The sequence below is a fragment of the Bradysia coprophila genome, unplaced genomic scaffold, assembly GCF_014529535.1.
Source record: "Bradysia coprophila strain Holo2 unplaced genomic scaffold, BU_Bcop_v1 contig_324, whole genome shotgun sequence".
In the NCBI taxonomy this organism is placed as follows: domain Eukaryota; kingdom Metazoa; phylum Arthropoda; class Insecta; order Diptera; family Sciaridae; genus Bradysia; species Bradysia coprophila.
Genome location: NW_023503584.1, coordinates 4,405,435 through 4,424,572, shown reverse-complemented (window position 1 = coordinate 4,424,572; position 19,138 = coordinate 4,405,435). Strand labels below are relative to the sequence as shown.

General features: G+C 33.8%; 1 protein-coding gene across 1 annotated transcript in view; it reads right to left on the bottom strand.

Moving 5' to 3' along the window:
* Positions 1-19,138, bottom strand: part of LOC119079603 — a 118,804-nt gene that overhangs the window by 31,750 nt on the left and 67,916 nt on the right. Inside the window, exons 7-9 of the mRNA XM_037187594.1 lie at positions 14,083-14,215; positions 12,180-12,323; positions 9,394-9,594 (exon numbers count right to left, since the gene is read on the bottom strand). Coding sequence (XP_037043489.1) covers positions 9,394-9,594; positions 12,180-12,323; positions 14,083-14,215 — 478 coding nt within the window. The remainder of the gene's footprint in view (positions 1-9,393; positions 9,595-12,179; positions 12,324-14,082; positions 14,216-19,138) is intronic.

Below are 19,138 nucleotides of genomic sequence, written 5' to 3'. Positions count from 1 at the left end.
TTGCATCCACATGTGGAACAAAAGGGCGTAGTTTCAAAATTAATTCACCAAACAAAATTTTCTGAATTCCAATAAAAAATCCTTTACGAACTACGTTCTCTGTAGAAGTCACACAGAACGATGTCATTAATTATTAATTCATATCAAATAAATCAATGTAATTAATTTAAAATTTGATTAGCTAAATACTTTCCAAATTGACTTAATAATTCCAACCCCAAGAGATGGATGGATTTGTCACATAGTTAAGATGTATAAATATACGTTCCAGATAGATACTTGAGTAGAGTGTCATCAAGCATAAACGAAAATTAAATTATGGTTTTGAAAACATCGTTCAAGTAGAAAACTAAAGTTAAAACTGTTTCATGTAGATTAAAATTATGATGTCGTTTATGTTACACAAAATGAGTCACATAAATTCCAGGGAAATGTCGAAATGAGTACACATACTGGGAAATTTCGTAATAATATTTGAGCACGGCGTGAAGATGATAAGAACATGGTAGAAACTCTATAAAATAATATTATGAAATGAATATTACGAGGTAAACCGTTGGATTTAATGTTGAAACCCAAACATGACTTAGTGATCTCATAGTTTTGAATTTAATAATTCGAACTTTAAAGTTAATTCATAAACCTGGGCTTCTTTGAAAATTTGATAGTATAGTATAGTATAGTATATTTGACAGAAAGCTGAAGTTGAGAATGTTCTTTAGCCGTATAGAGTCAATTAATGATAGCAGTGACAATGTTTCGTACTTAAGCTATGACAATCTAAAATTCTCGTTCATCAAATAAAGTTTACGACTTTCTCAAGTTTGCTCACAAGCTACATAGCTACACGAAAATAATTCCACACAAAAGCGTATTACATTCCAAATGGACATTTACCCATCCATTTCCCGTAGTTTTATTTTATTGTTCCAAACAACATTCCGAATAATATTCGTAAAATTGTTTCCCATAATACGACAGACACAACCGAACATACAATGTGTATGTACAAAAGAAGAAAACAACATAAAAGAAAGAAAAACAGGAGCATATACCTCTAAGGTTTTAATAGACAACTTACAAGTACCCACCGAAAATCCAGCTATGCGAGCAAGCAGTGCGAAAAACCGAAAAACACTATATACAAAAATGGATTATTTGGTAAATTGTAATTTTCATAAGTTGTGTCAAACCGCTTTCCATTCAATACGTGAAGCAAGAAGCCAAGTTTAATAACTCAAATGAAGTGATACTACAAACGTTGATTACAACACGAATAGTCCTCTGAATATATCGTTGGCGTATTGTTCTTGTTTAGGATATTCCATCAGGTTGAATGTGGTTTATGGCGTTACCAGGCAATATCGTTGTATATAAGGACAAGAAAGGGGATTTGTATGTCCTTGTATTGAAACCCAACAAACAAGAGGAATGTTCTTTGGAATGAATAATTAGTGTCGGATATGATTTAAAAAATGATGATACGTTCATTTTATGGAAAAACGAGAGAAGAGAAGAGCAAAAAGAAGTAGAATTTATTGTCATTCAATCGGCATGGATGATGTGAAACAATGGGGTACCGAAAACAATCAAACACAACGGAAATAGGGTCTTTGAACCAAGAGAAGAACAGCTTTCCAATTGAAATGTTTGAGTTTCGAATTATTTCCTGTATAGACATTGTTGTACAACGTATCCAATATTGAAAGCACACAATAAAGTGGGAAAGATTTGCGTGACACAAAGTTCTGGTATGTATCGGTCGGTCGATATTAGTTCAAAATCGGTAAGAGACGATTTTTCGTAAATTGTAAATTCTGCAACCGCGACTATTGCAAACTTTTCACTTCTTACTAAGGAACATGTGGACAAAGAAATTGTTTAAGTAAAAACTTTTCGTCAATGTTGTTTCAAGTGTTTAAGGTCACGAGTCACGTAAACATTGAGAAAACTTTTTCAATTCTATGATGTCATTCGTGTGAAAACTAACAATAACTTAACATTGTTGAAGTGTTTATCCAGACCCAATGAGCACTAGCTTCGTTATATCGAAGTGTAAGCCGGAAAAAAAGAAACTTTTGAACAAGTGCTGGGTTTTAAAAATTGGGAATTAAACGACGCGAAACGTTTCATAATGGCCGGAAAAAGTGATAACAAATAAAAAGTTTTCCATAATTTTGTACGTTAATTTAGCACAATTTGTTAACTTAACCGTAATCTCAGCATTACAATCTTTCGGTTGATAAGTTTACTTAAACGAAACTATTTAAAATTTCACTAAAGAAGTTGTGCGGGTCTCGTTAATAGTATATTACTTCCGAGGTTCCAAGTTGTGTATTTGATAAGTGGGGTGTTACAGCCCGACCCGAAGGGAGGGCTGTATTCCTTACTTGTCAAATAACAACTTGGAACCTCGTAAGTACAATGCTTTACGTGATTAGGCAATGTAAATGAAAATGAAACATGCCGTAACACGTAAAATATTTCTATGAAATTTCGAAGGGCTGCCAAGTACCATATTCTACGTTGCATCGTCACCGAGAGGTAATCAAATTTTTCTTGAAACAAAAACAGAAGTAAGACCGAAGATACCGTAGCTGACTCTCATGCACTTTGGAGTGATCCTTTATCTAGTGCATGAAATGATGGAATCTTGAGATACAGTTACGGGATCACAAAAAGTTGCTAGTCTGGGAGGTGCGGGAAAACAGCAAAAGTAGGAAAACATGTAGTTTTGCCCGATTTCTCGCCAATAGCTACTGTTGTACAAACCCGATTTACTTAAAAAATAAATTTTGTTTCGTCTCATGAATACATTTCATTCGGCATATCGCCAAAAAATTACTGTCAGATACTAGGTACTGAACCCATTCAATCAGCGCAAGAGAGCAGCCTGGTGTCACGTTACTTAATATTGGAATTTGATGGAATGTGTTCTTGCAGGCAAATTAGGTCACCAGGCCACCTCTGGGTTTTTTTAAAAGTAGTTGCCCAAGTGATTATTTATTGGGCACATCAAACTAGAATAGTCCTTCAATTAATTCAGTACATTAATATGCTTTAGCATTGATTTATGAGTCTATTCCAAGCATCGCCGATATTCGGGCGACATAATAAATTCTGAGCTTTTTTCTAATTCTTTTATTTATTTCCGATCACCCCCCAGCTTTCATTGCGAAACATTGCGTAATTTTTATTGACTTAAAATCTCATAAATAAAAATTAGATTTACAAACACTGGAAGAGTAACACATAGTGACTGATAATATGAAGAAAATTTCGTTTCTCCCATCAATATACATAAATTGAAAATCGATGACATTACCGGAACTCTGAAACCGCAAAAAATGTGCTGACAATTCAATTTTTACAGATGTGTGCTTGATCATTTGGCCTATCTATTATTCGTCGTACACATCCTGTTCAACACACAAAAATATTTAACGAATTTCCCAAATATTTGGGAACAAACAAATAAATTCTTCTGTTTTCAAACTCAAATCAATTTACTTATCCGCGTTCGAACACACATACACACGAACACACTGAGAATGTTTGGCCCTTCCTCATTAATAATTTATAGAGGAGACTTCGCAAATCCTTACCAGAGAAAATAAATACATTGAATGTAGATATGCGACGTATATTCTAAATACTTGAACAAGAAAGGTCAATTTGAATAATAAATCATACTTCAGTTTTTGGCAACACAATTTTATATCAGAAATATGAATGAGAAGGGCGACCGGTGCCAGATATTACACAGGTTGGATAACAACAACATCGAGTGAGAGAAAATCTCATTAATTGAAATGGATAGGAATTATGGCATGTTCAACCATTCCAGCATTGTTTCGTTTAATTTAATATTAAAGTTTTGTTACGTTTGACTTGTATGGAATGGAATCCGGAATATTGTTGTTTTTAGACTTCGCAAATAAGACGGTAGTGTTCGAGGATTACATGCTTGTTAAGATGTTTTTAAAGGGAAAGCCTCGAGTTCGCAAAAATAAATTATCGATTGAATTATTGGCGAGGGCTGTAGTGGATATCTAGGGTGGGGGAAGCAATTAACAAAACGTATTTGTCGCTGCCTTTTCCATAATGAGTGAAAGATTGTCTCGCGTTAAACATAGGAAAAAATCGCACTGATTTTACCCTTCTGTGTGTGAAGAGAACCATTTCAGCCATTTTTACGCCAACTGAAGCACCAAAATGCATAATGTGACGAAACCCAATTCGGGACAATGTGGCGAACGTTTAAATGAAAAGTTGGGAATCATAAAATTTAAATTACAGTGCATACGCTGCTGTATTTTTTTTTAACCCATTACGTGGTACGCTAAAATATGTTGACTGTGCAATAAAAAGTTGAATGTTAAAAATGTGTGGTAGAGTAAAGCACACCATATAACTCTGTTTTGCTGCAATTTTTTTTAATATTTCATATCCATCCCCAGGAACTTATACATATATTTGGAACATTCCATGTGCAATGCTGTAAGTGGTTTAAGTAATACTGCGAAAAAAAAATGTTTATTTCATACAAAGAAAAATGAAACCTTTTGCAGAATGGGAAAAATGTTAAAGATTTAATTGATGGCTTTGTACAAAGCGTGCGGATTCGTGCATGGGATGACGTCTCTAGTTAAAATAATTTTTGTCGGAGTTTTTTGTTTTGTTTGAGGTAAACATTGTAATTGGAAGACGCGATGAAGTTGTGTCAGAAGCAGAATTTTCTGTTTCAACTTATTGAGAAAGCAAATCAAAAATATAAGATATCCCAAAGATACGACCAGGGAAATTTCCCTGTTTTCGAGAAGAAGCCGTTAAACTCTAACGATGGTAGATCCTCATCTTGGAATTCATAATACCCGAATGTGCGAAACCTGAGATTGATGGTGAGTGGACAATGCTCTAAGGTCACTAAAAAACAGATAGGGTCGACGTACTGATCTACTCGCTTTATTACCGATCTCACACAACTAGTCGGAATAGTTTGATGTTCTTGTTGCGGCTATTGCGCAGCCAAAGTTGTCCTAGCTGTTTTATACATCCCTATACATGGATACACACATGAAGAGAAACACAAGTGAAAAACACTGAATGAATGAAAATCGGAAGTGGATAGGAGAGGAAATATATCTAAAAATACCATCTGCCATGTCACTCCGTGTGGAGGTCGTTATTCATGAATGTAACGGGTAACGGTCATACATCTCCTCGCCCTTTTTTGTGTCAAAATTCCATATACAAATTATCAATAAAATTGTTGTATACAAATGAGGAACAAATCGAATTAATATAAATGACGAACCATATGAAAAGTCAGAGTTCACATTCACAGTAATAAAATTTTACTTCGAGTAAAATGCAATTTAATTAAACCATTTTTCCATAATAAACAAAAATTGCACACTTCAATTCGAATTTTAAAATAAACCAAAGAGGATACTCCAGCACCAACTCAAAAATAAAAATAAAAAATAAACCGAGGTACGTTACCGAGTTTTTATCTTGCTTAATTAACGATTTCAGTGGACAAACAAATTCCATTTGCATTTTGAAAATATTTTCCAGTCGTATGCGGCTGTGACTATGTTGTATTTTACTAAATTAAGATTTTTGTGGTATTTTTCATTCCCGTTGCCTGGTGATTTTTAATACTCGAATGCCTGAAGGAATGAAGTAGTCGACGTTAACATGATGCTCATGAGATCTGTATGTTGAACATATAATGTACATATATGAAATGAACATATTCTGCTGAATTGTTGTTCAAAATGTAATAACAGGAAGGTGTTCTTAGCGAACACTTAAGCTTTTTCTTTTAATGCAATTGTAGTAAAGACTAAAGGCTGTATAAAATATTAATTTTGTCTATTAGGGTTCGCATAGAAACTAAATCCTTCGGTATTATTCAGCGAGCACACGTGTAAAAAGATTTATAACCATCACAATCACTTCTTTCTACGCGATAACAATTCTTAACGGAGCTATTCATTACATTATTTGCCTACGTCAAATAATGCTTCATGTGCATCTTTGATCTTTAGAACTCTACCAGCACGGACAAGAATCTGTACGTTGTTGATTGAAGGATATCTTACGATGATATTAATGACGTTGTCCTGAACATGCAAATATGAGCAGCAATGCACCACGTTAAATTTGAATATGTTGGATAGATTAAATGACAAACTATAAATCAACGCAACATGTTGTCGGCAGATCCTATTCTTAAGAAAATATTTACTTGAAATACTTAAAATTTTCCTTAAAATTGCTTTCAGAAAAATTCAAGAAAATTCAATCAATTTCATTTCATAAAAATTGGCTCTGGTTATTACTTCAACTAAGGCAACAATGTTATAATATCAAATCTTTTTCCGAACCAAAATTCTCTGCTCGAAGATTTTCATAATAAATGAGTTTGTGGCTAAACTCACCGAGCTAATTAGTATTGCGTTACATGAATCCAATCCACCCTTGGGGTAGTATATTTGTATCTATTATTACCTCCACAATTTCTATACGTATAATACACTCAATTACTTGTGTATTGATTTTGCAATAATTCCATTCAACAACGGGCACAAATGTACGAATTAGGGGGGAAAACAGATATAATTTTTGGTAAAATCATTGAGCTTGAGCCTTTTTTGTTTGTAACAACAGAGAAAAAAAGTTTTGGTTTTTTTTTCTTCGCTATGTTCATAATAATAATTAATATTTATTTTTTTGTGCGTAAGGGATTTTTTGTGATGTTTATATTTTGTTAAAATGGTAAGAGCACGAACAATATATGGTTAAGCATATTGTTATTTCATATCTCATTATGGTTATTAGAATTAATCCGACGGGGGGGAGTTGTTCAACGGAGAAAAATGTGTGTAAACCGAAAATTTGCAAAATAATTTTACACATGAAAGTATAATTAAATGATAGAAAGCTTCCGGAAAAAGCAGCGAAAATTAAATTCAAACTGTAATGTACAATTAGCTTGATTGAATGTTGTTGCTTTTTATTGCAGAAGGTGAATTGTTCGATTCTTTGGAGAATTAAATTGCTGTAATTATATCCAACGGCAATCGACTTAAGCGTATCCACTCGATTCGTTAACGGGAATTAAAGCTTAATTGATGAGAATCTTTTCACAAGAAGTACCCTTTCCATCTGACCTGAGCGGAAGACCAAGGTATTCGAACAGTGTAAATGTAGCGCCATTCGGATAGCGGAAATGATTGGCTATGATCTATCTGTACTTCATACTATTTCCATCTGAAAGCCGATGGCTCATGATTTCTACGAAATTTTTACTTCATCTGTGAGGTAGCAGTTTTGTGCTACAGCGAATCGGATTCGGTATTATATGATACGACCTCATCACTGTCGATATACCTTGAAAAAAAAAATAAATAAATTTGCTTAAAATACTCAGATTTATTTTGTGCTTAACATTGTAAACTGTCGATTGAAAAAAGTATACTTCTGCAGTTGATCATTTTCGAAAAAACATTCATTCGATAGTCGAATGCTTTTTATTTGACTACGCTAAAAAAGTATTTGAATTTACTTTCAAGTCAAGAAACGTTTGTGTTCTATTATACATTTGTATGCTTTTTATTCCCTGACATCAATAAAATATGCATTACATCCATTGCACGATTTTTAGATGCCACATACATCGATACCGCAAAACATTTTCTAGTTTAGTGAGCTATTAATGTACAGTTGGTTGTACAACTTTTCAACAAAGTTATGCGTTCAAAGTTTGTCTAATAATTTAATTGTAAAAGTTTTAGACAAACTTTTTTTTCTATTTAACGACCTTATTTCGATTCATAACTTACTACATCATTCACATCGGAAATCAACGAATTTTTTATTACGGGTATTATGTGGATGGTTAGTCGTTCAGATTCTTAAAATGAAGATCCGGCGTCATGAATACAATTTACAAAGTGCAGAGCGAATTTACTTTCTTGAAAATGGTACACAAACACTATAGTTGAATGTAAAATGCACTTAGTAATACACCCGATTCAATAAAAAGCATTTTAAATTGAAACGTTCAATCGAGAGTAATATTGAACAATTTATGTTGTTGGCTTTTGGAGAACATGTGTGTTTGCTAGCTCAAGTTTCAGTTGAATAATTCTTCAAGCTTCTTCTTGCAACGAATGTAGAAATCTTCTTATATAAAAAAAAAGACTGCACAGAATAGCACAGCACTTAAAGAAACGAATTCATTAACGCCAAATTTGAATGTTTACTTGTTCTGACCTCATTTGTTGCAGTAGTATCTCATGGAGTGAATTTATTAACCACAACAGCTCCTACAGCTCAATTCGGAGCATCCATCATAAATAAATTCTTGATAACAAGAACAGTACCAATAGATACCAAAACGTTTTGACTTCGTCCCACCCACGTTATACTTATTCTATATTCTATTCACATTCATAACCCTCAAAAATAGTAATTTACGTCACAAGGACAAAGGTCCGAAAGTACTTTTCCGTGTGACGTATTGAGTTTTTTATGCTTGCTATGGGAACCGAAAGTGAAAAATTGTCAATTTTGAGGGGCGAAAGTAAACTTTCAATAGCATAAGTTCGATAAATTAGAACCGATGGTTTTTTAGCGCTACAAGGTTGGCAGCGGGCTGTATGTACATACACGAAACTCGGGACGGACGACTACCCTTATGAACCAATAATCCGTTCAACGAAACAGTCAACAAAACAGTCTTTTACTTGCCACCCGAAGGTTGCAAGAACACTTAAATGAGAAACTCGAATTCGCATCCTGTTACAACCACTCGAACTTCGCACTTCGAAGAGTTCTTGTAAACTCCAAACAGCACAAAGTTGTCACACTAAAGGACACGACAAAAAGCAAAAAACACTGCTATTTTTGTTGTTTACTTTCGCCCCTCAAAATTGACATTTTTTCACTTTCGGTTCCCATAGCAAGCATAAAAAACTCAATACGTCACACGGAAAAGTACTTTCGGACCTTTGTCCTTGTGACGTAAATGACTATTTCATGGAACTAGAAAGCCAATTGAGACTAAGAATCGAATGGAATATTGTAGTCTGCTGACAGTGTCAGGGACTACAGCATTTGGTTTTATTTTAACTATTTTTCAAAAATTTCCTAAATTTTCCAACATTACACTTAATTTTCCAACATTTTCCTTGATTTTCTAAAAAGAAATATTTTGGAAAAATGTGGAAAAATTCGGAAAATAAGTGAAAATTTAGAAAAATATCAAGGAAAATATTTCTTTTCAAAAATGGTCCCAGGCTGCCGCTGACACTGAATAATCTTGACTATAAACTATCACAGTTTTCTATTGTCTAGCTAAGCTTCTTCTAAAATTCTTACCTTAACTTGCTGATACCGGAACGTAAAATATGCGGCTGGTGGAAGGAAACCGATAACAGCACAGGCCAACACCAAAATGCTGGTTCGCATTGGCCAATTTAGTGCAGCCACACAAGGCGATGCGTCCTTACAGGCATCACATCCTTCAGCACACGGTAAACAATGATATGAATTTGGATTACTATAGGTGGATGGTTCGTTCTGTAAAATGAGAAAATCAGTGCATTTAGTGTGTTTGCGCCGGAAAATAAGATCAAAAAATTCAATATTACGCAACTCATTCATTTTAAATTAAAATACAGGTGATAGAAGGTGACAGATTTTCAGTAACGGTAGACAACCATTTAACACAAACATGAAGTGTGGTAATCAATTTCATAATAAAATGAACCATTTTTCTATGTCACCTTCAACTTTAAATATAGCCGAATCATATTCATCAAATGGAATTTTCGACGTGTAGAAATATTTAAACAAACGAATAAATTATATGAAGTGAAAAAAAAAATTATAAAATAACAGATCCTGAGGAAGAAAAAATATCCGTTCCACATGAAACGAAATTTCACAACAATTTTGGCACATCATAAAAATGCGAAGTGATTAATTTGCCACTTACAGAAACCTATGAAACGCGCTCAAGATATCCAAATATAAAAAAAAAACGGTTGAGAAGATCCCAAATAAATATTTTATGTTGAAACGAAATTTTTCTTCATTAGTCCCTTAAAAGATGAACATTTTTCCGAGTCAACCTTTATAGCAACACATATAAATATCTGTATACATATATGTATAGTACCAGTCTACCCACATAAATGATAATAACACCCGTTAGTGCTACCTTATGTTCTGGCAAAACAACGAAGGACAAACGTAAAATCGTTACGACTATCTAACCATATACTAATATGACGCATATACAGCCATATATACGAGTGTATCCTAAATACTCCATCAAAAATGTAATAAAAACATCTGACAAATGAATAAAGGTAGATTTCTATATGTCTGCCTACCTACCCATCCAAATAAAACCATATCAATTTCCATTTCAATAAAAAAAAGCACGTCGCTTCGGTGTTTATCTAATACACCTCAATGTGAATAGAACCGATATTATAGCGCTGTGGAAACGTACGGGAGAAGAAAAAAAAGGTACGAACACATAAACCCATGAAAAATCACAGTCTCATTGAGTCCTTTTGCCTCTTTTTATGAATGTTTATGATGTATCATTTTGCATTAATAATAGTTTTATGGTAAAAAATTTTTTTATTTCAACTTAAGTATAATTGTCCTGAGAATATGGATTGCCGTTTCAATTCCCAAAGCAATTAGTTCAGTTTATACAGAAAGAGAAAGCTTTCGCATCAAAGCCTCCTCCACTCTATGCCAAATATATATAATATAGAGAAAAACCCATCACGGCGAAGGACATTTGATTGTTGGTTTTAATGATTTTTTTTTCGTAACTATGTGCTGATGCTAGAAAGAATGTATATCGAAAGACGTGTGTATCGTTGAATGCGAATAGCATATTTTTGCTGCGTAGATAGAAAGGGAATTTGTTGAAATTGAAGAAAATTAAATGTCATTCAAAGTTTGGTTTAATTTCATTTGGAACAACATAATTTTCGATTTGTTAGGGTGTGACAACTACAAATAGAGGGCTCATCAAACTTGATGGATTATATAGCTTTTCCATGGATTCACTTTTTAAAACGTTGGCAAATGACAGACGTATCGATGCCTAAACATGGAATCTGTTACTTCTTTTGTTTGAAGTATCGCATAGCGTTTGTGATGAACAATCTTTTACTTCATTTGTTTTCACATACTTTTTGCTATATAGAAGAGCACTAGCCATTTTATCATTGTAGTCAATAACAGATGATGTCAGCCGAATATAGTTTTACAGCGTGTATACAGTTAATCGCGAGTCGACGGCGAGTCATAGTTTCACTTACTTTTTGTGGACCGGAGGCATATGAAGTATATGGCGAGAAATGTTACGTCGAGTAGAAATAATATTCTTTCAATGATAGTACTTCTTCTTGCATTGACATAAGCCAGATTCCCTTCAATGTTGTTAAATTTAACAGTGGTCAGTTAAATTTATCTGCACAAAACAGCCCGTAGCTGTAACGTTGATTAGTGATGGTAACGTTTTTGCACCCAGCTATTTTAATTAAACGCGTTGCTTTCCCGCACATTCCATATGTGAGACGCCGGTATACACCTTAAAGTGACGCTTGACTTATTTCATCTGCGGGTGAATATCAGCATGTCAGTGCTGCATGACTGATTTTTCAATAGACTGAAGTTACTTGCAAGATTTTCAATGTAACTTTGCAACCCGCAACCAAAATAATTTATGATCCGAAATTCATAGCAAATTTCCGAGATGAAACACAAAGACAAAAGATTTAGCTGAGTGTGATGTACATTCATGTATGAGTATGTATGCACTGAATATTCCATTATATTTGGTTTGAGATAGTTTAAATGATTCAATTACTTATAATGCAGTAGAGACATTGTTCACTGCAGTGCAAGGAAATAAATTGCATCCAGCCGTGTCAAAATTTAACACACAAACCAACACGCACGCCTTTCTATGCTTTTATGCAATAAATTTCTGTAAAACATAAATTAATCAGTACACATCACAAAATCTAATTATCGTCGCATTCAACTAAAAAAGATATGACACATTTTACTGGGTTCCCCATCCACCAAAATTACATTCGAATCAAGAAATTCATACACAATTTTCAACTTACCAGCATTAATTTTTCATATTCTTCTTCCAATGTGCTTCCGTTGAAATATTTCTGTGGAATATTCGTATCCGGAAAGTAGAAGCCTTTCCGGCATGTACATTTATACGAACCACGACGAAAGCCAAGTCCAGTGATCGCTTCACACTGCCAACGAAATAGAAAAATCAAATTCATTAGGAGAGAACAACATTCGTCAATTGGGATAAAATACAGCAGAAGTTAGTCTAGATACATCATATTATGCCATCACAATCAGCCTGTATATATATGGCTCGACTGTGATAAATTGCTCGGCCATAACTTGAATGTTATAACATTGAGTTCGTTTGCGTTTGGTTTTTAAGTATTCACAGACCCAACGGATGGTTAATATTTGAACGGTTTTCTCTACACATATTTGCAATGGCTTTTATGTCTCTAGTTACGAAAATGGTTGATCTGAAATACAGGCACACACACACACTTGTGCTATCTTCCTGTTAAGCTATCAAGATAGAGAGGATGGCTACGAATAACATTCATTAGATTATTCTCTTAAAGATTTCCAGTGACACGTTAATATGTCATACGATGAAAGCCGAGTCCAAAGATTGCTTCACACTGCTAACCCGAAATCCAATTCATTAAAGAGAATGTACACAAAACTCTGTGTGCAGAATTAACGTTTGCACGTAAATTTATAACTACAGCAATAGATATATACGAATGAATGTTAGCATTGGGAGTATAAATTGTATATGAGAACACAAGCATAGATTCAATGAAAAAGTTTTGCAATTATGGATTTTTCCTCTCTTTTTTTTCGTGCCGAATGTTTAAGGGTGCACAAATATCGTAGCAAGTTATTTATATATATGAAAATCCTATTAATATTTCTTTTTCTCGTGCTTTGTGGAAGTAAAGCAACATATAAACTTTCATGTGGATGTGTCTCATATTAAAGTTATAATCAACCCATTAACATAGGTAAAAATTAGACACTGCAAAAACTTTTTTCACCTTTGTAAATACTGCACTAGAAACGAAATCTATAACCCTCGAATGTGAAACTGTTTATACCATTTCTATACATAAGGCTTATGCATTGAAAAAATATTTTTTTTAGATGTCTCCAACACCAACCAGTCTCTCTTTTTGAGAGACAGATATTATTCAACATTAATTCGAGTAGACTGAGTAACGTCAAATCGTATTATGCAGTGAAATATATCGTGGCGGACAGTGGACAATCAACAAAAAAGACGATTGGAGCTGTCGAGTTTATATTAATAGTAAGCGAAGTAAATGCCACTGACGAAGAGTTTTAAATGTTATGGTAGAACATTGATATAGTTGTTCTAGAGATATGATCCGAAACATTTAAAATGTTATAATCAGTTGGGAACTGAGAGACTTTAGGTCTTTAGACTTTCGAAACATGAACCGCTCCTGCCTGTTTCATCTACTGAGCCTTGGTCTAAATCCGCAAAGGGTCGAACCTCGAATCATCTTTTTATAAACATCAAATGTATCGAAATTAATTGATAATAAATATTATACACCTGTATACACTTGTGTCCTACCGGTGTTGACGTATGGAGCAGAAAAGTTAACACTAACGAAAGCATCCGAGAACAAGCTCAGAGTGTTTAAAATAGTCCAATACACACGAGGTATTATGTTAAAACCATCGATATAATTTAGGGTAGATGGGCACATACGACGAACGAAAATTCGGAAATATATCACACGCACAACGACACTAGTATTTTGTATGCTTGCTAAGAGGACCGAAAGTAAATCTGTCAATTCGCGGGGCGAAAGCTTTCGCTTTCGCCCCTTGAATTGACATTTCTTTACTTTCGGTCCTCTTAGCAAGCATACAATACACTATTACCAGCTTTAAATAAAATGCGAATCTTACCTCAGTTGTTCTTTGCTTGCATTTATCTGTACCAGCAAATATGTTCAACGGTTGTGTTATACCGGGAACTTGTTTCTGTGGACATTGGTCAATATCAACTCGCCGTAAATCTATATCAATGCCGGAAGTTCCTCTGAAAAATAATTGAAATTGTTTCTGTTAAAACGGAACAAGCCATAAGCGCATTAGACTAAATTCAATAATAGTTCAATGCAAAACGTTGAAATATGAAATGATTCCATTTGAATAAATTTGATGAATAAACCGCTCTCTCGAACTAACTTTAACTAAGTGGTGCTGTGGTATGTGAATAAGGCAGACGTATTATTTCTAGTGATGAATAAAATAAGTTTACAATTTTGAATGTTTAGTAGTGGTTTCGAATGTTTGAGCTGAATTGGTTCCTGTGAAATATGAAACTTTGTTTCGGTTAACTTATAGTTGCATCAAAATGTCGTTGTCAGACATAATATTGAAAAGGTACGCCTTGATACGTCGTCGCAGTCGCACTGTTAGACAAAAAATATTGTACAGTGACATGCTGTCACAGAGTATTTCGGGAGGAAAGTTTACGACTGCAAGGCTTACAGAAATATAAACAATTTGTAGAAAATAATATGTTCACCATATACAGGTCAACCAAATTCCTATGCCGAGCGAGGGGCACCTGGATCGTGTACTTTGAGTGTAAAAGGATTTTCTAAAAGAAATTCGTCAAACAGTTTTCTTTGATTTTTCTCATTTTCAAGAATTCCTTTTTTTTGTTACATTTTTTAGAACTTTCTTTGATTTTCAAGAATTTTCTTCAAATTTTGAGAATTTTATTTTAGGATTACCAACGAATTTGAGGATTTTCTTTTGAGTACGGAACGATTATTTTATGCTTATCTACCACTCGATGTCGAGGTTTGCTTCAGATGTTTAAACCAGTTGTACCACTCATTCAAGCACGCTGCTTATACGTGCTTAGACTGGTTTTACCACAGCACCTGCGTGTTTGTGACTATTACACCAGGTTTTCGTGAGTGAACTATACTCATAATATGATGATTTAACAGAAATCGTCTGAGGCCTCTTTTTGGCCAAATTGGAAAGCGTTGCCCTTGTTCTTTACCTTTACCCAAATTCCACTTTAAAAAATTAATTTGGAAATTCGCGCCACTTTTTAATATTGTGTTTAAGTAACGAAGTCAGCTAAAGAGTTAAATAAGTTTGTAAATAAATAAGTTGTTTGCATAAGTTGTACGAGGCAAAATTATGGAGTGCTTCTTGTGTTAAGCCGAAGGCGAGGTCAAAAGTAAACATCGAAATTAAAACTTTATTATCAGTAGCGAACCGTGCAATACGTTCATTATGTACGTAATGAAATGAATAAACAATTTTAGAGTGACCTCATCTAAATTTTCCTATGGACGTCAAATCCATATTTTATTTTAGGATTACCAACGAATTTGAGGATTTTCTTTTGAGTACGGAACGATTATTTTATGCTTATCTACCACTCGATGTCGAGGTTTGCTTCAGATGTTTAAACCAGTTGTACCACTCATTCAAGCACGCTGCTTATACGTGCTTAGACTGGTTTTACCACAGCACCTGCGTGTTTGTGACTATTACACCAGGTTTTCGTGAGTGAACTATACTCATAATATGATGATTTAACAGAAATCGTCTGAGGCCTCTTTTTGGCCAAATTGGAAAGCGTTGCCCTTGTTCTTTACCTTTACACAAATTTCACTTTAAAAAATTAATTTGGAAATTCGCGCCACTTTTTAATATTGTGTTTAAGTAACGAAGTCAGCTAAAGAGTTAAATAAGTTTGTAAATAAATAAGTTGTTTGCATAAGTTGTACGAGGCAAAATTATGGAGTGCTTCTTGTGTTAAGCCGAAGGCGAGGTCAAAAGTAAACATCGAAATTAAAACTTTATTATCAGTAGCGAACCGTGCAATACGTTCATTATGTACGTAATGAAATGAATAAACAATTTTAGAGTGACCTCATCTAAATTTTCCTATGGACGTCAAATCCATTGTTTGTTACGTACATATTCAGTATTTGTTCGTCATCTCAAAATGCTTACTGGTAAATAGTGAAAATTCAATTAAATTGATGGAAAACTTTGAATAAAAAAAACAGTTAGCAAAAATGTCAGACGAAAAGTTTTTCTCCAGTAAACCTATCATCCGAAGACCTGTCGTCAAAAGTAAACATTCATTTTATTCACAACGATGTCATTTCATGTTGAATAAAAAAGAAATTATCAAAAGTGCACAAGCATATGAAAATGATTTGATAGGAAAGAACAGAATGGTAATATAGAGATTCAAATGTCGCAAAGCATAAATAACAACGAGAGTAGGTTATATGTCATATATTATGGTTCTCATGTGCATGTACAAGGATATAAAGCAATAACATTTATCACTTTTGGATTTGAAGTGGTAGAGGTATAGCATTTCCTTTCTTCAATTTATTCGCATTTTGTGTAAGAGAAAGTCTCTGGATGTTTATGTCGTTCCTTTTCTTGTGAACGTTGTATAATGTAGCAGTGACAACAGTTCAACCTTCTTTTTTTTCATATGCTTCAAAATAACTTTTCAGTCGTTGTGTAACATTTGCATTCAACTTGAAAAAGAAGATAATTTAATCTATGCCATTATTAGATTTGGCTAGACAAAAGAAATATCATCTTTCTGCAGTGACAATATAACAGTAAAAAGGAGAACTTTTGTCTATAGATACTAGTATACTAGTAAGACAAATAGAGAACACGAGAGAGAAAGGTAGAGACAATTCAAGAACTAATTTGCTCCCTTTAAACTCTTTATATCATCAGTATCGACAATTTCGTTTAGAATTTTATCTACAGTACATGGCATATATCAATGTATCAACTGTATATCGTGACGTTTATCATAGTCTGATTAATTAATCAATTTGAATAATGGTGTCTACGTGTCTGTAGCGCACTTAATTTCATTAGTTGCTTGAGTTCGTTTTTCCTCTCGCAGAACATATATGATGCATCGTTGATATGGTGCTTATAATGTGACTAACTTAATTTCATAAGTTTCAGGCCATTGCTGCATACATGTTTCCTTCAGTCGATTGATGCGCCGTACTTTATGATAAATTTTGAGTTTTACATGGTGATGTGGATGTCAGGTTGTTTTATATACAAATTGGAAAATTCATTTTCTTCAAATGGACACAATAAACCTTTTATATGCGGCATGAGCATCGCCAAAAGTCATACGATTGAAGTTGTTACAAGTGTAATCGGTTAGTGTGGGATTTTCAAATTTTTCACTTCTTTAGTTTCACTTTGTTTTATTCTCTTATAAGAGACCACTGACCACAGTCATTTTTCTTATTTATGGCATCGTTGTCCCTAACAAATGACTAGTCGTTTGCGAGATGATGCAATCTTTTTTGAATCGTAAAATGATTTACAAAATTCAAACCTCGATTTTGATGTTAAAGCGAGGAAATTAATCTTGTGGTCGTATGTAGTGTAGTGACATAACATATCCCAATTATCCCAATGATTTCTTGAACTTCAGAAAATACTATCCATAGAAGTTATTAGATCTGCGACAGTGGCATCGAGACAATTATCTTAACAGTTTCTCCAGAATCAATATTACCAACTTTACATGTCCACTTCAGAGCAATAATGTGCTGAATTAATATAATAACCAATACAACTCCCGGAAACAGTATTTCAGACAAAACGATCAAGCTTCGTTAAATTAAGCCCGTCTAAAAATAAATACAAAAGTTTTTGCTTATGGCATTTAAATTAACTGAATTAAGTTCGTAATAAATCGCAATTTTTCCAACACAGAAAAACATAAACTCAACTGGAAAGTGAATTATCAAAAAAAGATGAACACAGAAATGTTTTTCTCTACGAGACTTAATTATGTCCATCCGATGCTTTCGTTACAGTAGAGAGCTAGCTATATATTTTTCCTTTACGTCGGCTATGGCACGTTTTATGGACAACAATCATTAAATTAACGAACCAACTCAGGCTAAAAAATATTGTAAAATAATTGCAGTAAGAGATTTTGTTAATCTGTTGAAAAAACTTAGATCAAAAGAAGTACTAGACTAAATTATTGCAGCGGTAATTAATTTGCTTTCCAAAATTTATTTGCATCTAGTACCTTGTCTTCGGATTGTTTACCCTACCACCGTGGTATTACCACGAGTGCTGAATTCAGCTGAAGTAAAGAAACTGCACATCTCATAAATGAAAAGACAAGACTGTATATTTGGATGTGGAGAACGAGTCTACATAAAAAATGAATTTTCCAAACACCCATCAGGACATTCAAATTTTTTTGAAAAGGTAAAAAGAGAAAGTCGAATAATATGTTGAAATGATGCATCTTCTCTTCATTGAGTTTGTGCCTAATAAAGTCTAGACTCTCTATTATAGGAATAAAAATACAAATTAAATCCTCTGCATTTTCGCAAATTCAAAATGATTTCAAACGGATCTCGCTTATCTAAATAGAGTGATTGCAGATTTTACTTATAATTCCCTTGACTGTAAGTCATGGGTTTTACAAAAAAAAATACACCGTACATAACACGTTCACTATGATTAAATAGTATTTTACATGACTAGGGATAAAAAGATGAAAAGTAGAGTTTTCGTGTGAATTTTGTTGATCCGAGGCGAAGCCAAGGTCAATAAACACACGAAAACGAGACTTTCATCTTTATCCCGAGTTATGTAATGGATTTTACATGCTGAGGGCGTCGAAAGAAGTGCTTAAAACATGAAAAGTACGGTTTTCGACGCATGTAGCATGTAAAATGTATGGAAATGTGATGAAAAAACGTTAAATGTTAAAATTTTGTGCCATTTGTTAACACGATAACTTGAGTAAATCTCAACCGATTTTCAAAAACTTTTTTTTATTCGACGAAGTTTTGAAATCCTCAGGTCAAGTTCGAAAATGGGTGGTATTGGTTCAACCATCTGGTGGTAGTTCTCGAAAGAAGCCTTTTCAGCTCTTTGTAAACATGATAACTGGAGT